The sequence below is a fragment of the Dryobates pubescens genome, chromosome 22 (genome assembly GCF_014839835.1).
Source record: "Dryobates pubescens isolate bDryPub1 chromosome 22, bDryPub1.pri, whole genome shotgun sequence".
NCBI classification, from domain to species: Eukaryota; Metazoa; Chordata; class Aves; order Piciformes; family Picidae; genus Dryobates; species Dryobates pubescens.
The window spans coordinates 6,921,633-6,945,348 of NC_071633.1; the positions used below are offsets into that span (position 1 = coordinate 6,921,633).

Below are 23,716 nucleotides of genomic sequence, written 5' to 3' on the forward strand. Positions count from 1 at the left end.
AGCTCATAGATCTTTTCTGTCACACTGTCGTAACTCAGTAACATGCAGCTACTGTGCAGGATGGGTGCAGCAGAATGTCCAACATCTGTATCTGGGTTGAATCCAGTCCAGCAAGTGAGCAACCTCACAGATTTAAAGAAAATACCCTCACCCAGCATGGTTTTTTGGTGTTTGTTTTTTTATTATTATTAAATAAGCTATAAAATTCTAAACTTAAAGCAACTTGACAGCCGCATGCAACTTGAAGCCATTCCCCCTGGTCCCGTCGCTTGTTATTTGGGAGAACATCTTGCTCCAACCTCCTTCCAGGGAGTTGGAAGACAGCGTGAAGGTCTCCCCGAAGCTTTCTTTTCTCCAGGCCAAATAACCGCGATTCCCTCAGCAGGCCCTTATCAAACTAGTGCTCTAGACCCTTCACGAGCTTCCTTGCCTTTCCTTCCTTCTTTTCACTTCCTATCACCCAGCCACGACTCCGGCGACACCGCCGCAGCCCGGCCCCCGCCTTCCCAGTCCCATCTGTGTCCAGGAGCGAGGACGCTGCAGATGAGCCTAACCTAAGCCACCCCCGAGCGCCGCGGCCCGCTCTCCCAGCGCAGGGATACGCGGCGGTCCTCCACCCCGGCACCCAGCGGCCAGGCGCAGCGCCAGTTCCGCCCGGCGCCGCCACACGTCGCGCAGGAGCCCACGCTTGCCCACGTGAGCTGCGCACCGCCTCCTCCACAGCGCCCGGTGGCGCCGCTGCGCGTCCCACGCCGGAAGTGCCGCTCGGGGCGCAGCGCTTCCGTTGCTCTAACGTGAGGCAGAGGGGCGGGCGAAGCGAAGAGTGGTTAATGGCTGCCTCAAGCACCGCGGCTGTCGCTGGGGGAACGCGGAAGTCCCGTACTGGCGTCCCGGCGCAGCGGCGGAGGACAGTCGTAAGCGGCAAGGTACTGGGACGGTCTCCTGCTGCCCGATGGGTCGGGGTGCGCAGCTGGCAGCGGCAAGGGCGGGCACAGGGGGAGGGGGGTGGAGCGGAGCGGAGGGGGGGTGTTCGGATAGTGGGGGTAGGGAGAAAGCAGGCCGCGACGGCACAGTAGCAGGCAGAGAGCCTTTTACGGGGGCACCGTCCCACCCTCGGTCGCGGGCGGGCCCGCAGCTCACCTCCCGGCCTGCCCGCTGTCCAGCCGGCCTGGCAGGCTGGCCTCTGGGAGGTTAGCGCCCTCCGCAAAAGCACGCGAGCAGCCGAGCTTTCTGCTGGACTAACGCTTCTCAACACGTAGCCCTGCCACCGTTCGGATAAGGGTCTGTCGTGCAGTGCTCTGCAGCTGCTGAACGTCCAGCGTAACGCCTGCAGACGTGAGGGCACAGGGGGTCACATCTGCAGTTTCTGGACTGTGCTTTCCCTTCGGCTTCTAACCCAACGCTGCTAATCTAAACTGTAGCGTTCTTCCTCCTTTGTTTCAACGGGCAGGAAGAAGCCAGAAAACTTACTGAACCTCTGCTAGTGCAGCAGGCTTATTGTGCACTAGTGCTTCAGTGTGCTGATCCTCATCGCTGCTTTCTGCTTTAGGTTATTGTGTTTGGTGCAGTAAGCGCTAATGACTGGTTTCACAAGTGTGAGCCTTTGGTATTTGTTTTTTGATGCTCTCCTATTTCCATCAAAGTCGTCAAAGGCAAAAAAGTCCAAAACCCTGCATACTCCTCCCAGACAAAGGAAGAAATGCATCTGAAGCTTCTACCAAGAAATACAAATCAAGTGGATGAGATACATAACTTATGGCACCAGCACTGTCATTTGAACAAACTGTGGTAATACCCTTGATGCACTTTCCCTCTGTTCCATATAGTGATATTCCAAGTAGCATAGTCAATTGTCAAAACAGATGCCTGCCAAAGATGGCAATTGTAATAAGTATTTCCTGGTGTATAGAGAAACAGCTTATTTAATTAGAATGTATTCCAAGAGTTCTGACTTCCAATATATCTCCCATTTTTGAAACTTCAGATCATGACTTTTATACAGACCTCACGAGCTTCCTCACTCACACACACAAACCCACCTTCCTCAGCAAGGATCACTCAAAAGTACGTGTTCAGATACATGCAGCAAGCTTGGTGCTTAGCCTATCACAGGCTTCTTTGAATAGAGCTATTTGGTGTTAGCTAAATGGCTGTTAAAGTGTTAACTGGGTTGCAGTGAGCTTTGATTGCACACAGTTCCGCTTATCTTGCTTGAAAGAAAGTTTATAAACTAACAGTAAAAGATTAATTCTAAGTGCAGTGTTCACCAAGATGGTTATATCTGACAGATGGTCTTTTAAAAAAAATAATAAAAAACAAAGGACCATGGTAAAAGTACATAAGTTGGCAAAGGCACACGAACTTTTCTGTAGTAAAACTGAATACTTCAGAGCTCAGCAGGCGCTATGAGTTTTTAAAGACTTCCTTGACATCTACACTTTACTCCTTAGTTGTATTATTTGGTGAAGACCTGAAAAGCTGTGCAGGGTCAAAACTCCAGGAGAGGTCTTAGAATACAGAAATTACGATGAAGAAGAGTTCAGCTAGCTTTACAACTTAAGACTGGACTTCTAGGCATTAAATAGAGGGATTTACGTTTTGCCCTGAGAACTCAGTGTTGAGTGTTAGAGTACCTAAATCTTTGTGTTCAGATAAATTGGGGGAAAAGGCAAGTCTGCTTTCCTTTCAGAAGACAGACACCCTTTTGTGGTTTTTTTTTTTGAAGTTCAGGTGCTTATAACATTGTGCCTCCACATTCAGGACTCTGCTTCTATTATTCTTGCTTTAAATTAAGTGTCCAAGCTGTAGCATTCTTTAGACTTTTAAGGATTCTATGGTTGGAGCATTCTTAGGCTAAGAAAACTTGTTTAACAATAATCATTCAGTTATATTCAGTCCTGCCTTGAATCAAGTATGAAATTACACTTCAAAACACCTATAGTGGCCTGAGTATAGCCCAGTGTATTGTATTTGGTTCATTTAAATTGGTAGGTGATAGCATGTCCTATGCAAGACCTTGAAATTACTGTGCCTACAGTTTAGCATATGGAAGTGTGCTGTGTAATTGCTTCTGCTGGACACATGAGTTTCAGAAGAACCAAAGTATTACAATCAGGAGGATTTCTGCTGCAAAAATGCTCCAGGCAGTGGCTAATAATTTTTAAAAGCCTATTAACTTTTTATTCTTGTCAAACTTCATCCCAGACTTTCTATTGTACAACTTGCAATACTTCCCATGATAAAGAAGAAAGTTGTATTATCCCTGTGTAGTGGTTAGCACAAGTAAGTGTCATAGCTTAACCCCAGCCAGCAGCTAAGCACCACACAGCTGCTCAGTCACACCCCCCCACAGTGGGATGAGATAGAGGACTGGAAGGGTAAAAATGAGAAACTTGTGGGCTGAGATAAAGACAATTTGATAAAAGAATGTGTTTGGCTTTATGTAGAGAGATATAATGTCAAGAAGAAAACAGGAGAATGAAAGCCAAGAAAAACAAGCAGTCCAAATGAAAACAATTGCCCAGTACCAACCAATGCCCAACCATTCCCCACGCAGCACACATGGCCCCTGCAAACCTCTCCCCACGGTTTTATTGATAAGCATGAGGTCATATGGTATGGAATATCTCTGTATACATAAGAAGGTCTACAAAGATGATTGGGGGACTGAAGCAATTCTAATGAAAGAAGGCTGAGAGACCTGGGGCTCTTTAGCTTGGAAAGAGGGGATCTTGTTAATGCTTATCAGTATCTAAAGAGCAGGTGTCAGGAGGGGACAGATTTTTCATTGGTGCCTAGCAACAGGGCAAGGGTCAACAGACACAAACTTGGAATGCAGGAAGTGCCATCTGAACATGAAAACCTTCAAAAATGACAGAGCACTGGAGCAGGCTGCCCCAGGAAGGTTATGGAGTCTTTCCAAACATAACTGGATGCAGTCCTGTGCAGCCTGCTCTAGGCAAATCTGCTTTAGCAGGAAAGTTGGAATAGATTATCTCCAGAGGTTCCTTTCAACCCCCACCTTTCTGTGATACCCCAGCAGTTTCTTGGAAAGGCTCCGGTTGATTCTGTGTGTTGACTTGCACCTCACATAGACGAGATGCAGGAAATCGCTGTGTTGGGTGTGAATTGCTAATTCAGACATTCTGTGCAGCTTGCTTTCAACAGCTTTCTTTCCAAGAAACTACTTGGAAGCAGGATGGATGAATTGTTAAGCCACCAGCAGGCTCTTCCTGTGGGCCATCTTCACAACTGGTCTTGACTAGCAGGGGTTGTGCCAAAAGAGAGGACCCTAGGAAACCAGTAGCCAAAGTAGGCTGCTGTCTGAACAATTCATCTACCATTGTACCTTGCTCCCAGATTCCTTTTGAGAAAGTAATGCTACTAAATATTTTGAATTGGTGCTTACTGTAGCTGGCAAAAAAAATGCCTCTGAAGAAAGAAGACAAGATGCATGGTTTCATTCCAGAATTAAGTTCAGTGTATTTTCAGTCTTCTCTAGACTAGGAAGTTCTAATTAACATGTTTTTAAGATTACTTAAACCTAATCTGTCAAGCTTACAAATAAAAGGGTTTGCAGCACAAATCTGATTGATTTTAATGCTTTCTCTAGGGTGATCTTCATAGAGACTACTAAAGACTCCAGAGAATTCATTTTTAGGCAAAATAAGTGAAATAAGTTGGTCTAATAAAGTAAAATGGATCCTTGCTCAGTTGGAGTTCAGCTTCAAGCTCCCAATGAATGCCATAAGACCTATTATACCCGTCACACTGGCTTCAAGACTAAGCAAGATGTATCTTCATCTGACCTACTGTTACTTCAGCTTAGGACTGGAATAGCCCTTTCAGAGAATGATACAATCTGCTTCCACCATGCAAAAATTTACATTGAAAGATTCGAAGACTTACAAAAATCATGCTGTGATCCCTTTAACATACACAGAAAGCTCTCAAAGAAAAGCTTGCGAGCAATTGACTTAGATGATGCAACTTTTCTAAGTGCCAAGTTTGGAAGACAGTTTGTACCTGGTTGGAAGCTTTGTCCCAAATGTATGCAGATAATAAACGGGAGCACAGATGTTGAATCCGAAGAGCGCCAAAGAAGAAAACTTGATTCAGACGTATGTATATGGATCAGTTTCCCCCCCTAACTTCTGCAAGCTGTTGGAATTGGGCTTCATACAAGTCCTATATAAAGAAACTAAGGTTTTGGGTGGGTTTTTTTAATAGCAGTATAAAAGGGTGTAGTATTTTAGATGCATGGGAATTTAGAGTATTTAAACGTCATTTGAGGACCTTAGAGAAATATCCTCTTCCCTAATTAAATGTTGATAGCAAGTAACAGGACCGGAAGAAATGGTTACAAGCTGTGCCAGGAGAGGTTTAGGCTGAATATTTAGGACAAGGAGCAGTGGATGTAAGCTGCAGCACAGGAGGTTCCACCTCAACACAAGGGGAAACTCCTTTAAGGGTCACAGACCAGTAGAACAGACTCCCCAGAGAGGTTGTGGAATCTCCTTCTCTGGAGACTTTCAAGGCCTGTCTGAATGTGTTCCTCTGTGACCTTAGCTAGATTGTGTGGTCCTGCTCTGGCAGGAGGGTTGGACTTGATGATCTCTTTGGGTCCCTTCCAACCCCTGGCATCCTGTGGTCTTGTGATTAGGAAATACTTCTTTACTGAAAGGGTTCTCAAACATTGGCATGATCTGCCCAGGGCAGTGGCGGAGTCATCATCCCGTGGGGTGTTCAAGTGTTCATGTGGACCCAATGCTTAGGGATGCAGTTTAGTGTTAAGCCTTCAGTGCTGGGTCAAGGGTTGGATTGGATGTTCTTTGAGGTCTCTTCCAACCAGATGTATTCTCTGATTATGGCCTTTTAAAGTCCCCTGATTATGGCTACTAGGATGACTTGTAACTCCTGAGTTTTATATAAGTACCAGGCTGCTGCTGGTTTTACAAGCTATTACTCAAACCTTGCAATAAACCAGGCTGTTATGCTTAAAACTGAATATTGCAATGTCTGCTTCTAAGGGTGTTGAGAGAAAATTCTGGGTTAGTTTGAAAACAACAACAAAAAATCCCATTTTCTCTAGAAGTTTGTTACTAAGTGAAGCTGCATTCAGGTGAATTAACTATTGTTGTGGTGCCTGAGCTGTGAAGGCCAAGGTGTTTGTTCAGCCACAGTAATGAACTGGTGTGGGAGGGCAGCACTGTTAAGTGCCACGTTTGGAATACAGCTTGGACATTGTTGGGTTCCTTGCTCAAGACACATGTAAGTAACTGGTAGAAGTTTGGGCAACCAAATCAGCAAGAGCTCATCCATGTGTGTATGCCTAGTAACAAAGCAGAACTGCGTTCTAGGAGCTGTTGTTCCTTCCAAGCCCCAGGGCTGCTGCCCAACTATTTTTCCATTACACATCAGTATGATTAAGAGATTGAGAGGGGGTGAAATTCAAAAGCATTGCTTAAAACTATGAAGCCTGTATTGTTGGGGTTTTTGAAACTTCAGTTGTTTTTTCTGGGCAATCCAGTGCTTTAGAATTGAGGTCCGTTTACCTGAGCTATTGCAACATACTGGCTGGACATGTTCTTATGACAGTAGGTTGGTGTTTGTAATTAAATGAGATTGTCTGTCTTTGTTCAGGGGCGCACAGCTAAGGCTTTAAAGTCTCTGCAGTTTGCTAATCCAGGACGACAGACTGAATTCACTCCTGAGACCAGTAAGAGGGAGAAAAGAAGGCTGCAAACAAAAAATGCAGCATTTAATTCAGACAGGTGAGCTGTTTCCTGTATTGACGTTACCTTTCACTTCCAATTAAAATAGCCTTGATGGGCAGTGTCCCTTTCTGTCTGGATGGTTACAGGTTTATGGACTGCCTTTTTTAGCTTTGAGCATTAAGGATCACTTATTACTGAGACAGAAGGTGAAGCATTAACATACAGTCCGTACTTAAGGCAATAAACTAAATCAAAACTAGATTGCATACTGGAGTTGTCAGCTTTCAGCAGAGTCAGTAATTACACTTTCCCAACAAAAGTTAGGACCTCACCTTCCTTTTAAAAAGTTAAGCGTGTCCAAGTTTGACATGACTAGATCATGAATTACAACCTCCTAAAGTGACTGATTTTAAAATCACACTTTTGCAGAGGAAAGGTGTGTGTAGCTGAATTTTGTCTGTCATTTTCCACTTCAAGTTTGGACCAATTCATTCTTGTCCTTGTAGGAGATTAATAGAAATCCCAGCTTTAATTAGTCATATAGTATTTGTTAAAACATGCAAGAAAGATCACATTAGTGTCTTCCCCCTGCACTCTACCTGAATTTAACCTTACAGGACAGAACCAGGTACTAGGTGCAGCTCACCAGCTACGTATCCTTTTCCCATTTTTGCTTCTTGTACTCAGTTTGGGCACAAGTTGCAACCAGGGAAATTCTGTTCAGGTGTTGGGAAGACTTTTTCTATGCATACAGTAAAATGCTGTGTCCAAAGTGTTGAGCATGTCTGGCGTTAAAGCTATTCAGAACTCAACTAGATGCAGTCCTAAGCAGCTTAATTTGAGTTGACCCGGCTTTGAGCAGGGGGTCAGAGTGCTTTCCAGAGGTCCAAACAGACCTCTAGAGAGATGGGGAATGATAAAAGCGTTATTAAAATAGTTCTAAATTAAGCTGTGTGCACACCAAGTGATTCTAAGTGACTTCCTTTGTGTTACAGCTATGTGTACAGAAAAGTAAATGAAGGGAGCATTTTGCATCATCCAAATCATACAGCTGAGATTCCTGAGTGCTGGAGTGAGTGTGCTGTTGAAGAAATAAAGCCTTTCAGTCTTGAAATGATTTCAGAGGCACTAGTGTAGAGATACATTTAGGACTGAGAAGTGTTGTGAAACACAGTAACATAAATCCCTCTCTTAAATTAAGAGTGTTAAAATGAACTGACAAAAGCAAACTCCTATCCACAACTCTTAGCAGCTTTGCACGGGTGGACTCCTTAATGTGGAAATAACGACTGGTTTTCCTTACGCAGGCAAGTTATACCGGCCAAGAGTAAAGTCTACGATAGCCAGGGACTGCTGCTTTACAGTGGGATGGACCTCTGTGATTGTCTTGATGAAGACTGCCTGGGATGTTTCTATGCTTGCCCCAAGTGTGGCTCCAACAAGTGCGGAGCTGAGTGTCGCTGCGACCGCAAGTGGCTCTATGAGCAAATTGAGATAGAAGGAGGAGAAATCATTAAAAATAAGCACGTTGGTTAGCACATGCCCACATTTTCCCATGCTTTGTGTAAACACTGCACCTTCCTTTGGTGGTTTCAAGAAAGCCACTGGAATTTATCACAATGCACATGATTAAGTGTGCTCACTTCTGCATTCACTTTCATTGTGGAAATTGTAATCGCTGTCTTTTCACACCTCATTCTACCTTGTACTCATCCAAGTAAGTATTCAGTGAACAGTCTTTCATTGTATTTAAGTCTAAGGTGCTGAATATTTGTGTGATGCATCCTGAGCCACTTGCATTTCATATGCTGTTTTGGTGATTGTACTATCTTCATATATCCCTCCTTTTTTTCCCCCTCTGGTTCAGGATCTTGTGGTTTTGAATCTGTCATATGGAACACTGTAAAGATTCTTTGTGCATTTACATGCAGTATTAGTAAAGCTCTCTCTATTAATACTGAGAGTGCTGTACTTTCCATGTATTGTCCCTGCTGCATCTGAAAAATTCAATCCTCTTCACTTAAAATGGATTCAAAGACACTTAGGAGTTCAGATCTTATCCCAAGTTACTGGGATTTGAGAGCAAGTTGTCCATACAAATTGAAACCTCACTGTTTAAAATGATACTAAATTGTCAAGGGACTGAAAAACACGTGGAAGTACTTAGTTATGGTATTGGTTTGTTAGTTTCTGTCTCACAGCTGGAACAATTTTGCAGTATTTGTTACCATTCTGTATTTGGACTGGAACTTCAACAGCCTTCTCCTCATCTTTTTTCACTTGTTTTTAAGGTAAAGGTTTACATGCAGCTAAAACAAATGTGAATGAGCCAGCTCCTAAATGCAGACTTGCTAGAAAAATAAAGACACACACCAAAACTTGAGTTAAATTTAAATCTTGGGATGCATTATATATCCTCAGAATAAAAACTTAGAATAGAGCAATATTTATGGAAGAGAGGATTTCTAATTGACAGCTTTGTAACACTGAGTGTTAATTCCTTGGTACTTTCATTGTGTTTTGGATAAATTTCCTATTTTTGTGATAAACTTTGCATGTTTGTTGGGTCACATTTGTTGGGTCACATTTGTTCAATAACACTTTTAACTACTGTTTTCTGAAGCCTTACTTGGTAAACTTTTATATCCTTACTATTTGTTTAGAGTGTTTTTTGGTGAGAGTTACAAAGGTTGCTTTGCCAAAATGCAAAGTTATGCTTTGGGTTGTGCTGACATCTGCTGGTCCTACTGAAGCATCAACTTGTACATTTTTATTAAATCTGTGAAAGTAACCAGACTTGGTTTTGGCTAGGGCATTGGCTCTTTTTCCAGTGGACTTCTCTTTCATGGGCCTTGGATTCCAGCCACATTTATCACAAGAACCATCACGCAAGTTTATTCATGGAGGGCAGCACGCTCCGGACAGCAACACCACAACTGAGCTGTAGCCACAGCTTCCCTCATGTGCAGATGGCATTCACTACATCTCCCTTTGTTGACTACAGAGCATGCTTATCCTGACACAGCAATTAATTTTGTGTGCTTGATCCCAGAAACTCTTTAATCTCTTCAGCAGCCTTTTTGAATCGGATAAAATAAAGCGATCACTATGAAAGTGTGAGGGGGAAAAGCAGATCCCATCATTCTTGTGTGTTCATACTTTCTAAGTTAGACCTACACTGCTAACTGATTTTTGAATAAACAGGCTTCCAACTGTTTGATGTGTGTGACTTCTTTAGCCAATTAGACTTTGAATTTAGTAACTGGTATAGCATTTCACTGAAATGAAATGCAAAGCCCCCAGTACCTTAAATTGCCTAGAGCATCCCACTATTAGAAATAGGTATCTCCATCTGTATTGTCACTGGACAGTCAGTATAGTCAGTCTCATGATTCACTAGCAGTGAGCACTTTCCCAAAGAAATGTCAAAACCAGTCTCTACTGGTTTGTTTTCCTCTAAAGTCAGTAACATTTTAGGTCATGTTTGTGTCTCAAATGCTGACTTCCACCACTTTTCAACTGATACCTTAGTGGAACAGAGGAGGTGCAGACATGCAGTAGCTTGTCCTGCAGGATCCAGATAAATTTTACCCAATAATTCTTCAGTAAACTTCTCAGCTTTATTTGCCTTTATACTGCCATCTGACTAGGCAGTATCATGCTAATGGCAACTTCATTTCAACAGGCTGAGCAGTTCTCTCCCAAGTTTAAATTGCACATGCATTTAAATCCTATTAATAGTAGAGAAATCCTAGTAATAGAGAAGCATTTTATGAAAAATCCTACTCCCAGTAGAGAAATCCTACTACTAGTAGAGGAACATTTGATTAAAAGGGTTATACTTTATTTTAGAGCTCTTTAATTACAAGTTGCATCTAATACCCACTTATGTGGAAGCCATAGCCTGAGCTGTTCTTACATTCTTTCACTGCAATGAGATCTGAAATGAACAGCTCTCCTCTAAGCACCTGTTTTAAAAACACTAGGGATGTGTGAATGGTTGCAATTAAAACTGCCCACTTCACTCTAGGTTTTTTAGTTTGAAACTAGCCAGCTCTGAAAGAGGGTTTCTAATGTTTAAAGTTCCACGTACCCAGCAGAGGGCATCAGCTTACTGCAAACCTGGCCATGAACTCCTGCTGCGCCTCTGAATAGATGCATCTCCAGTCCTCCAAGCAGAGGGGGATTCAACATGTCTGGGAATCGATTTCAGGACAAGAGAGGCATTGCCCACATTTGTGAGGCTGAGACCTAGCAGATTCGAGTACAATATCAGCACTAAGGATAAATTGATTTACTTTTTGATCTTTATAAAAGCTTCTTACTCAGCCACCCCCCTGCCCCAAACATCTTACTGATTGTTAGTTCTACTAGAGATCAACCCAGTTTTCACAAATACATGTACTATTAATAGTTTTCACTATAAAACCTTGCTTTACAGCTTATGCCTGAACTGTCCTTTAGAAATTCAGTAATAGGCAGCCAAGAAACACTCACAGCAGAGTCCTGCACTTGTTGACAAAGCAGGAAGCTTAGAGCTCTGACATCCACACTTGTGCTACTGCCAGTGTGCAATGCCCAGCTGAAAAACCACATACGACCCGTTTCCCAGGCAAAAAGGTGAAATAATCTGGAGCATTTTACCAGACCAGCTGCACGCAAAAGAGGCCTAGCATGAATTATGGCAGGACAGGGTGGGGAAAGACAAGAGGGGCAGCTAGGATGGGAAAGACTCCCTCCATCTCCCCCTATGTGGAAAAGTCTCCTAATTCTTCTCTTCCCCCAGCTTCCTTTGGCAGCCTTTCATACAGACTCACCAGCAAGTTAAATCTGTATAGCGCACGAAATGACTTGCCCTTCTAGGCTCTAGTTAGGGCAACATGAACAACTAGTGCAATAAACTCTGTTCTCCTTCTCACCCACAGGTGACAGCACTGTCAGCTAGAACCTCCTGAAAGTAAACTGATTTAGTGCCTGTGCAGAGCCCCAGTCTGCAACTAGAAGTAAAAGCAATTCTCTTCTGCCACCTGATTTTCTCCTTGCGACGCTTCATTTTTTTTTCCCTTGCATTTCAGTTGGTAGTTCTACTGCTTTAAAGTGATCCTTTTAGCTACTAAATTAATACCATGAAGCAGACAACATTAATTTACCTACTAAAAAAGAAAGATAGTCAGAGTAAGCACCAGCTAAGCATCACAAGCAAGCCACTTAGCAGAACCATCAGAACTTCAAAATATGCCAAAGATAAACCACTGAGATCCTATTTAATTCACAGTTCTTAAGATTACCTAAGAAATTCAAATTAGGGGGTCAAAGTATGCTCTCCAGAGCCCAGCCTAGATGGAGAAGAAACAAGAATCTTAATCTAGTGTATATATAAAGACCACAGAGTTAATCCAGTAACACTAACTACTTTGCTCAAAGGTAGAGAATCAGAGTTTAGCAACTTGCATTAGCAAAGCAGGTTTCCTAAATTCAGTATTTCTTATTCTAGGTTCATCAGTTCTAGGAGTACCTGGTAATCCAGAATGAGTTTTCTCCTCAGTTCTTTTCCTGTTGCAAGCTTGTAACACATAAACAACCAAAGAAAAGGAAACAAACATAAAAATCCCCACCACCAGACCTCCAAGCTGCTCCTTTACTTCTGTTTTATAGTATAGCAGAGCTCTGGCAGGTGACTTCCTTGGCAGTTTCCAATCAGATCCTACCAGCTGACTTCAATGTTGTTGCAACCTTTCTGCTGACAAGCAGCTCTTCTTAATAGCTATTAATTAAAGTGACTATATTCCTGTTTGGTTTTCAGTTATCTTTGTGCTGCTTCCTGGGAGTTTCATATCCTTGTGCAGTGTGCCTGACCTCAAGCCAGACTCCTTAAATCGTACAGGCTCCACAGATCATCAGTGAGGGCACCCTGAATCTCAGCTACACTTTTCCATCAAACCATTTTGTCTGTTTTCCACTGGTACTAGCAAGCAGCAGGTGTAAGTTGCCACCAATCAGAATGGATTCGTTTGAACCTCTCCAAAAGCAGCTGAGAAAGAAGGTGCAAACCCACTTTTCTCCCCAAGTGCATGGTTGGGTGAAGGGGAACACAGTTACATTGACTTTTGTTGACCTTAACAACTATTCATTAGTTAACTGGAAGGCTGGAAATTATCCATCTGCTGCTTCTGCTTCAGTGTAACCTGAAAAGCCCATTCATCACTCAATTACAGCTGGTAGCTGCCTTGGTATTATGATACCACCATGTGCAGCAGAGAGCTGTCCTGGAGAAGCAGAGCCATAGCTCTGTCCCCCTTTACATCTCTCTTTCCCTCTGACTCCACTAATTTCACCATATTTATTTTTTTTCTTTTAAGTGAGTTGAAAACCCTTGCCTACCATGCAGCACTGGTTGATGATGCTTCTCACATGTCAGAAATTGATACTGACATTTCAATTTTGCTTTATTTTTCCCTTTGCTTTGATGGTATTCTAGAGCACATTTATATTTGAATAAAAAGCAAATAGCGCACGTCAGAGCACGCATCAGGGAATGCCAAATTGTTTCTTTTCCCATTACAACTCCATTTCAAATAGGGTAATGCAATTAAAAGATAATTACTAGAAGTGCAAAGCCAAGGTTATGCTCAGAAATGGTTACCCTTTCACTTCCAAGTCCTGTCTTACCAAATAAAACATTCCTGTGGGGCAAGTTATTCTGCGTATCTGCGGCTGTCCAGAAGAAATCACATGTGCAGCACTACTAGCAGAGTGGCTCTTTGTGTATAAATGGCCATATTATGAAAAGAGAGAAACCTGGGTGGCTCTATCATGGATTGATAATGGCATCAATTCACTTCAGGATAGAATATTGACACCATATTTGTAGTGGTTTACAGGCAGTATCATAAAATGCTTTTACATAGTAGTCATGGTAAACTCCTGTTATTTTCTTAATACTGAGTTGTAGCTTGAGTTCTTACTTCTTTGTTAAGCTCTCAGCAACAAAATAGAGAAGAAAAAATAATCACCCCCATGCTTTGTTAGGTGGTTACTGAGCACATTTAGCCCAGCACTCCAGGGCAGCCACAAAAAACAGGCGAGGTTTTCTCCCCAGCAGAAGGGATTTGGTGTGGCAGCAAGCTGCAAAGCAGAGCCTTCAGTCCCTAACTGAAAGTTCAGCCCACCAGGGAGATGAAGCAATCTTCTACTGTGATAGATGGATCCAGCACTCCATTGCAGCCCTGCAGCAACCCAACCAAACTGATGCCAGTGGCATAGCTTCAGGTTGTCATTCCTGGTTGATGAACCAAACCTGAGCTAAATCATAGAACCAATAAGGTTGGAAGAGACCTCAAAGATCATAAAGATAAAGTCCAACCTGTCACCCAAGACCTCATGACTATTAAACTGTGGCAGCAAGTGCCATGTCCAATTCCCTCCTGAAAAACCTCCAGGGATGGTGACTCCACCACCTCCCTGGGCAGCCCATTCCAACAGCTAACAACTCTTTCTGTGAAGAACTTTCTCCTCACCTCAAGCCTAAATGTTCATACTGCATCCCAAGAGGGGGCCTTCAGCTGTCTGCAAGACTGTGTTCAGTCCTTTCAGATGTCAGATCTACCTGGGCAGTTTGAAGAACTGCCAGAGGGGACTTCCTGCCTTCCTGCATCCTCCTGTGCCCAAGCACAGTAGTTCTGAGCCCACTGGTCTAACCTAGAGAGGGATTTTGGAGTATCATGGAACTCTAAGATCATTTAAGTTGGGAAACACCTTTAAGATCATGGAGTCCAACCATTAACCCAGCACTCCTAAATCCACCACTAAACCATGTCCTTCAGTACCACATCTACACATCTTCTAAATACCTCCAGGGATGGTGACTTCACCACTTCCCTGGGCAGCCCCTTTCAGTTCTTGACAACCTTTTCTATGAAGACATTTTTCCTAATATCCAACCCAAACCTCTGCTGGCACAACTTGGTGCTGTTTCCTCTTGTCCTGTTACTTGGGAGAACAGGCCAACCCCCACCTCACTCCAACCATGTTTCAGGGAGTTGTAGAAAGTGAGATGGTCTCCCCTCAGCCTCCTTTACTACAAAGGGAACAATCCCAGTATCCCCTCCCCTGCAGAGGGAGTTTCCCTCTACGGTTTGGCTCTGTCACAGAAGGAGTGGGGAGCCAGGTTTCAAAAGCTGAGAATTCCTTTTTCAGAGCTGCTTTCACCTCTATGTGCAAAAATACAGCATTGCTGTATCCCAGCTCATTCTTGGGGTTCATTCAGTGGGAGGCCAGCAACAGAACTTCAAGCTGCCTGAATTACCGAGAGCTAAATATTACTTTCTCATGTCACAAGAATACATCAGTAACTAGCATGAAGCAATTTGCACTGCCCTTTGTCAGCCCTCTGTCACTCCCAGTGCCCTAGGGAACAGGTTTTTTTGGTTGGTCTCAGAGAAGTCTAAAGGGGAATCTTAAGGCAGCCACTAACTATGGGAGAGATAGTTATAAAGGTGAGAGTGCTTCGGAATTTATTCAGATAGAATCATTACTTCCACCCTTAAAAGTATGAAGTTGGTGGAAAAACCCTGCCTTTTTGCTGGGGCTTATCTCCAGGAGCCTGCTGGTGTAAGGCTGGAGTGTCACAAACCATTAGTAAGGTTTTGCCAAGCTGTTTTATGTAAGTGCATGAAATAAACCAGCAATCCTTGACTATTAGCTGCTTTATTTGACTGGTAATAGTGCCTAAAAGGGGCTGAGACTCCAATTTGCTCCACTTGGAACTGCTGCTTGCTGTGAGAGTACATACACTCAGTTTCAATGCGAGTTTCAGTGGGACAGCGTCTGAGTCTTGATCCTGCATTGTTTGTCTTGAACTTTTTAAGGAGGTGGCTGACAGACAATGTAAACTAAACATAAACTCCTCAATGGGAGAAAGACTTAATTTAGTAACTGCTCTCTTGGTTGAAGAATGCAGTGTCTGTAACTGAGCACACTGCTTTCCTCTGCTGGAACACCCCCAAACACAGGATACCTTCTCAGCAACCAGCTGTGGAGCCCTGGGGAGCCACACACCTGAGATAACCTCGAGGAGGTTTTAACAACTGCCAAGCTTTTAACGGCAGAGAATTACTTTGGTGCCTACAAATTCTCTGGACAAAAAGAGAAACCCAGCAAGATTACCAGGCAGAGACTGCTCTGTGGAAGCTGGAGTCTTTCAAGTGAAGGAGTAGTTCAAGAGAGGGCTGACTGAAGGGGAAGAGCTGGGAGGGGACACAGCCACAGCTGTTAATTCCCTTGGGCTCCTCTAATGAGAAACCAGAAGGCGAAGCTGAATGCATAGATAATTTGTTTCATAACACTGACATTTAAACCAAGCCTATAATCACAATAATAATAATTTCTTAATAAATATTTATAATATTTATTAAATGATAAACTGGTTTATTTCTAATGTCAGCTTTACTTCAAGGACATTCATCCTGCCTGCATCCCACTATACCTGGGGCAGACAGAACTGCTCCTCCGTGTACAAACTAGGCATATGGGGCAGAAGACAAGGAAATAATGATCCCTGTGGAGCAAACAAGCTGCTGAAGAGAAGCCAGGTTAAAGCATTTCCCTTATTCCCTGGAGATATGTCCTTATCTCAATAATTGGAGGAATAATAAATAAATAAATAACATGTCTTATTTAGCCATGTTGTTGTTGTTGTTGTTGGAGCCCTTTGTCTGTAGCATAGTCAGGAAAAACTTTTGGATTGATCTGGAGTGCACAGGCCTATTTTCTATTAAAGTGTATTAATGCCAGGTTCTGTGCAATTAGTGAAAAGTCAATTCCCATTACTAGTTAACGCTATTGAGTATCTGCTTTCTTTAATAAAAAACCATGTCCAGCATAAGGACTATAAATCAATAAGCAGCCACTTTCTAAATCTATTCTGTCTCCTCCAAAAGCACAGAGAGTGCACTGGTGTTTAGAAGGCAGAATAGGATTAGGAGATCCCTGCCCCCCAAGCACTGACCTGCCCACTGCAAGCCCTCGCAACAGCAGCTGGCTTCGTGCTTTGGCAAAGCCTTTGCTCCTTTCAAAGAGCTGTACACATGCAAACTGGGGTTCAAGTCTCTACATTCATTTAGCAGCATCAAAGAGTGGGTTGGCAGGAATTCTCCACAGAATGAAGTCATCTCACATGTTTAAATCACATATATGTGTCACGATCCAGCAGTTGCTGCAAGTACCTAGCCAAAATTGGGACAGACCTTGGGGATATCAAACAGCTCCTACCAGGAGTGGCCAGGGTACCCACTGTCTGCTGTGGACAAGCCCTATTGACAGGGCAGCTAAATCAGGCTGCAGGGTCCTATCTTACTTCTAATGAAGACCAACAATTTCTATTTTAGCAAGGGCAGATTTGCAGTTCACATCCTGGCACTGCAAATTCACTGTGTTAATTCCATAGCAGTTTTTCGGTGGAAATCCATCTCCCATTGTAGGACTTGCAGAGCTTGTGCTGGGCCAGCTGCCTGGGTGGCATACATGTGTAACCCACAGTGTGTCTAACAGAGCAAACTGAAGGCTTCGGACACAGTTTGGTGGCATTCAGCGATTGCTGTGGCAGACAGCTCAAAGTTATGAGGGGTATAGAGGAGTAGCAGACAGAAACCTCTCCTAAGCATGCTTTAGGAATGCTGTCTCCTAGGACAGAATTTTTGGGTCTTTATATATTGGTTTCCATTCTCATGTGAAGGTGTGGCGAGTCAAGCCAGTAATGGTGAGCTGCCCACATAACTCACAGGAGCCAGACAGCCACAGGGCTTGAAATAACTTAGGGGGTTCACACAAGGGGACTATGGATGATCAAATTAAGTCTTTGTCTTGGATTTGTGGGAGATGGTGAGTACTTCAGGCTGATGGAATGCTGCATTTCCAGTGGTAATCAAAAGAAATTGTGAGCTAATATGATGGCAGGGATCTCTGAGCGTGAAAAGCACCTAAAATGCTTAGCTGAAAATCAGATGGGGAGAAGTGGCAAAGGTCTTTTGAGCTTCTGGGTACAGGTTTCATTTCTTAACCCTCCATGATTAGAAATCAATACAAATAAGTAAAAAATTATCAAAAGTCTTGTCCTGGGCAAGAACAAGGAAAACAAGAATTGGAGGAAGAGTGAAAGAAGAAGGTACTGTTCTGCTTCTGATTTCTTTGGCTTAGCCTTGATTTTCACTTGTGGTTCATGGATCTGCAGAAACCCAAAGGCTGCTTCTAGGAAGTGAATAAAAGCTGAGAGCTTCTGACAGTCATCTTTGATTTGTTGATGGCACCTGCAGAAGCAGGGGGAAAGGGAACAATTGAGTAGCAGAAGTTAAAAACTGCTAAATGAAAGAGAAGATATTTTCTGCCTTTCCAGAGAAGCAAGGAAACAAAGCTGCTTTGCTTGGGTTAATGACCATTTGCTAAGCAGCTGAGTTGTTGGAACGAAGGTAGATGGAATTGATAGACAAGACTGGTGGCAGAAATTATCTTTTTATAGATACATAGACAGTACTTTTCCCCAGAAGTATTACATTTTGATTTAGCTGAGGAAAAGAAATTATCTTGTGATTTAATTACACAGTTGTGATTAACACTTGGTTACAAAAGCCAAGTAGTGAAAATGGAAGCAAAATGCAAGATGTCTGGTAGGTAAACATTTCCTTTTAAGTTGTTGACTGAATTTGAATAATGAATAAATCGGAGGAAATTGCAATCTGCTTGTAGAAGTTCCAGAAAGAGAAGAAGGAGCCAAGCTCATAAGGTAAATTATTAACGATGCTATATTCGCTTTGCTCCAGTTATTTGTAACATAGGAAATGTGATTTGCCTGTGTATGTCATTTTAATATTAACTCAGTTGCCAGCTCAGATCCCAAATAATGAGACAGATCCAAGCCTTTCATTTCCAGAGGAGATTTTTTAATGCAAACGAAATCAGTATGGCAAAACATTCTGCCCAAAGAAAGGCTAAAATTTGGATTTAGCTTTAATGCCTGCGGACAGGAGGTTTCAGACCTTCCACTTTCTTCACCTGTGGTGTGACAGAGCTGCCTGCACACATGGAAGTTGCTCAGAAAGAGGATGAAGAAGCCTGCTTCCACCTTGGAGATCACAAGCGTGCTGTGATTTCATCTGCAGCAAGTTTGGGTAGGAGCAACTACAAAGGTATAAACAAGAGTAAAAACCATCACATGCTTACACACAGCTGCATGCAGCTGGCAAAGCCCAAGCCAGTCAAGAGCTAGTGGGTAAGAGCTAACATCCGCCGTGGAACATTGCTGGGAAGCCTGCACCTCAGCAGGAATGTTGCACAACCTCCCTTCTTTCCACTTACAGCTCTTCCTTATTATTCATAAATACACATTTCCAGCCCCCTTTTCTTACACTGTCTATAAATATCTTCAATTAGAAGTGCAGGAATAAATTCCTATTAAAGGGAGTGGTAAATTACAGCTATATTTTTAGATTGGAGCTTTTTGTTAATTTGGTCTCAGTGTTTCCCAGAAACACTGTGATTTATTATCTGCAGCTGGTAACTGTGGGACAACTTTGGGCCTTATATTTACACCCCAGCATGCACACAGACTCACTGCTGCTTTTCAGGCTTCTCCTTGCCAACATGTCTCAGCCTGAGGTGGACTGTTCCTGGGACTGAGAAGGTTGTCTGAAGCTTCACAGATCCATCCAAATCCAAGAGGAGACAAAGCTGCTTTGCGTGTTGCTGAAGAATCATTGGCACTGAGAAAGGGACACTTTATCTCATTTACCATCTGTTTTAATACCAGTGTGTGAGTAATGCCTGGAAAAGCAACCATCACAAAAGAGCAGGTGACCTCCCCTCACAACTTTGCCTGCTGATTTAAATGTTCACAGCAAGGACCTTCGTCACAGCTTCCACTGCGATCCTACTCACCATGTTAATTATGTAAGGGCTGTGGATGTGAGCCCATGTGCTGACTCTGGGGAGGCCACTGGAACACCATCCAAATATGGCACGACGCTACTTGATGTACTGTGGAACTCAGTGCTGGCTCCATTGCACAGCTCACATGAAACCCCCATGCTGCTTGTGCTAAGGATCTGGATACGAACGTGCCAGCCAAGGGGCATCTGAGTTTCCTAATACTGGTGGGTGTAGATGTTCTAAAGGGCATAACAGCAGAGACAAGTAGAGGGCCTGCATTCTGTTTAGATACCTAAAATGCGTCCTGCTGCTGTTCTATGTAAATTATCATTGGAATTGTCCTGCAGATCAAAGGGGAAAGTCAGACTGGAGTTCATTTAGCTTTGAAGCTGTTTAAAACAAGAGGGAACCCCCTTATTTTAAAGGGAGGGGAGAACATTGAAGGGCATTCACTAGGAAACTGGGGTGATACCTCAAGAGAGAAGAGCTCCTCTGGGGCTCACCCTGCTTTCTGGTACTGCTGCAACTCCCTCTATCTCGTCTTTCCCAGGCTGTGCTTGGTGCACTGAACTGGCATGTTCAGCTCTGCTGGCTGAGCTCCCCATGTGCCTGTCACACAACATCTGTGTGAATAGGAAGGGTCGTTGTTCTTTCAGCCCGTCAGTGTTCTGCCCATTGAAGGAGGACTTGATCCTCGTCAAGGTCAAATTCACTTTTGGCCTTTTCAGAGACCTCTGCGGTGTGGCCTTGCTCTGGGTATGAATGATCATAATGGTTGTAAGAAAAGCTTGGACCTATTCCTATTCACTGCAGATACAACCTATGCTTTTGGCTTTCAAGAACATGGGAAGCACAAAGCATCGAGAGCAAATGTGCACCTTGCTGTAGCTGGTTATTTATGCGGCCTCTTTCTAACAAAAATCTGCAAATCCCCATTTTGCAGGTCTGCTGCAAGAAGAAAGGCAGAAAACAATAGCTTTTCAAAATGTAAAGCTTACTGCATCAAACATTTCTATCAGCTGCAAAGCCCACACCTGGTGGTTACAATTTGCAGGGCTAAGCCACACCAGTATGGTCTCATGATGCTGATGGTGGCATGAGAATTGAATGTTAATCATCTGGTCCAAAATCTGCTCCTCCTGAGCACAAACAATAGTGAGAGTTGGCTCCTTTTTTTTTTTTTCCCTCCAGCTTGCTGGAAGACTATGCCAAGTCCCCTGGAGGAATCATCTACAGGCTCCAATATACAAAGACAATAACCTTGTCAGGCAGAATTCAGGTCTGATTTTTGTACTGCAGAAGGATAGCAGCTCTGGTGGGGTTATGTCCAGGTAAAAATTCCTCTTTATTTAATTCAAAGGGTGCTGGACTGGAGATGAAATCACTGTGGAGTTTGGTCCAGCATCTTCCTCATTTATAAGACTGGCAGGGTTGTACACTTCTTATTGTCTTGGGGTGGATCCAGCTTTCACACTGAGCTTATGTTGCTGAGTTGCCCTGCACAGAGGCCAGGACTATGATGATTTCTTAAAGGCTTAGAAGTTTCCCCTCTTCTTATTTTCCACTGACTGATTCTGTATTCCCCAGAGGTTCCTTGTTAACAGCACAGACCATCACCAAAAATTAAAAACAGGAAAGGAGGAGGGGGTGGAGAGGAGGGATGAGAATAACAAGACATACCTGCAGCAGTCCTCACTGTATATTCCCTCTGTGTCCCACTGACGGTGTCATGCAGAAGGGAAATTGTTCTATCAGTGACTATGTTAGATTCATGACCCCACCACAACCTTGAATTGGCCTTTAGTTGTCGCTGATGGGAACTGAAGAACAGCTCCTGTCGACATGATTGCTGCTCTCCAATGAATCAGAACACGCAGGGCACAGAGCAGCACATTAAACTAGCAACAGAAATATATCACTGTACTTTTATATAGATGTATTGCTTTTGCCCAGGCATATAAATGATTGGGCTATCCACTTATTTTTTTTCCAAGGACTATAAATTAAAAATAAGCTAAGGGTTTTGAAATTATGTTCTCTTTCTCTCTCTCTCTCTCTCTTTTCCCCCCTCCCTTTCTCTCTCTCTCTTCTTTTCTTTTATTTTTTTTTTTTAAGCTGGGTAGCTATTTTAGGTCTACAGTAAAACATTTTAAAGGTAATCTTCCTGCCTATGTCTACTTGGCCATCCTTTATCTAAGAGAAATCTCTGCTTCTGGATCAGGTAATCTGGCATTTCAGGGTGATCACATTACCTGTATGCATCCCTGTGCTGCTTCTGCAACTAATGAACCCTTACAGGGCTGTGTTTTTTCATTTAGCAAGACGAATAGCTGAAATGGCAAAATCTTTGTAGGTCATTTTTTGGTGGGGTTTTCCCCCACCCTATTTCAGTGTACACTAACCAAGGGTCACTTGGACTTGAAAATTAGTTTGATGTACAGCTGCATAATTTAATGTGCTGCCTCAAAAATAGAAATGTTTCATCACTAAACCTCATTTAATTTCTGCAACTTCCTCTGCTTGCTGATTGAGTCAAGTTTCCTCATCACCCATTTAATTCAGAGGTGATATCACAGAATCACCAAGGTTGGAAGAGACTTCAATGATCATCAAGACCAACCTGTCACCACAGACCTCATGACTAAACCATGGCACCAAGTGCCACGTCCAATCCCCTCTTGAACACCTCCAGGGACGGTGACTCCACCACCTCCCTATCACCAAACTCGCAGAGACTGGGACATGTTTTGTCCATTGCACATTTCCAGCTCTTTGCAAAGTATTTATCACTTAGCAGCTTTGCAGCCAGATGTAGAAGTAATAAGCAATCTGCTTCCCTTGTATTCCTCCCCTATCCTATGTTTTTTCTGGGATGAAATGCAGAACAAGAAACCACCCAGGAGCCCATTTTTTATGGTGTGAGTTGAAGGCAGGCATGTGTCACAGTGCTTATTCCAGTGGAAAGCAGGCAGGCCTGCAGCTGAGCTTTGGAAGCCCTTGCACAGGCCAGCAGCCCTCGGCCAGACAAGTGAGGTAAATATTTCCTACCAGAATCTGTGGGACTGAGCCTGCCAGATTGCCTTCTGCTAGTGTTCTTTTTAAATGTGTTGTAACAAAACACTTTTTTAACTTTACTTTTCTTGGATGAGTTGCTGAAGAAGGTTGGTGTTAACCATGTGCCTGTGTGTCAGATGAAATGAATTTGCTGTCCACCAACATGTGACCTAGTCAAAGAAAATAAATGAGCTGGTTACAGCTATTTCCCCTCTACAGAGTCATAAACACTGCAATAGCAATCCCCATGTATCATTTAACCAACCCTTGGATGATTGAATCTTTACTCTGTACCACTTACTAGCAAAATTAGTGAGGTATAAATAACCCTCTTGCTGCATTATTGTCTTTTTAAAAGACCAGAAATTACCAGATCTAATGCTAAAAGGCTCATTCAACATTCTGAAGCTTTAGCCAAACACAATCCAGGATAGCAATATTCCACTATGCCATGGTCATGAGAATATTTTAAAATTAAATCCTTTTGGTCTTCTGTGCAGCAAGTGTAGTACCAAAAAACCCACCCAAAAACCAGATTTGAAGGCCTCTTGGTGTGGAGAAGGTGGAAAAGTGCAAAAACCTTCTAAACATCTAACTGCCTAGGAAGCATCACACAGTCACAAAATGGTGTTAGAAGAGACCTCTGAAGATCCAACCACCGCTGCAGAGCAGGAAACCATTGAGACCTCCACCATCCTGCTCTGCTGCCACCTAACCACTGTGTTTTAATTCCTTAGCTGCTCAAGTATCTCCCAATAAACCTTTCTAAATGCCCTGGGCATAGCCAGATCTTGCTGAAATCTTCAGTGTGCTGTGCACTTCGGTACCAAGCTTATGCTAAAAGCCTACCAAAGCTCACAATTACCCCAGGGATTACTGGCTTACGGGGCGGAAGGGAGCAGCTCCTCTTCATCCCATTTTCTTAAGGAAGAGAACCACAGCTGAAGGAGAAAGGATTTATAGTGATCTTCTATTTGGAGACAAATGCTTTGATTGCTTTGAAGGATGAGATGGAGACTCAAACACCC

The 23,716-nt window shown here is 43.2% G+C and overlaps 1 protein-coding gene across 3 annotated transcripts; it reads left to right on the plus strand.

Moving 5' to 3' along the window:
• Window positions 1-810: 810 nt before the first annotated feature.
• Window positions 811-9,146, plus strand: ARL14EP (ADP ribosylation factor like GTPase 14 effector protein). Of its 3 annotated transcripts, none has more exons than XM_054171840.1 (5): window positions 811-926; window positions 1,644-1,788; window positions 4,613-5,120; window positions 6,643-6,773; window positions 8,024-9,146. In XM_054171840.1, the coding sequence occupies exons 3-5, from the start codon at window positions 4,698-4,700 to the stop codon at window positions 8,250-8,252; spliced, it is 783 nt and encodes a 260-aa protein (XP_054027815.1). In that variant the 5' UTR covers window positions 811-926; window positions 1,644-1,788; window positions 4,613-4,697; the 3' UTR covers window positions 8,253-9,146. The 3 variants fall into 3 exon arrangements, with proteins under 3 accessions (XP_054027815.1, XP_054027814.1, XP_054027813.1); XM_054171838.1 differs by having other exon boundaries at window positions 813-926; window positions 1,550-1,788; XM_054171839.1 differs by lacking the exon at window positions 1,644-1,788.
• The last annotated feature ends 14,570 nt before the right edge of the window (window positions 9,147-23,716 follow it).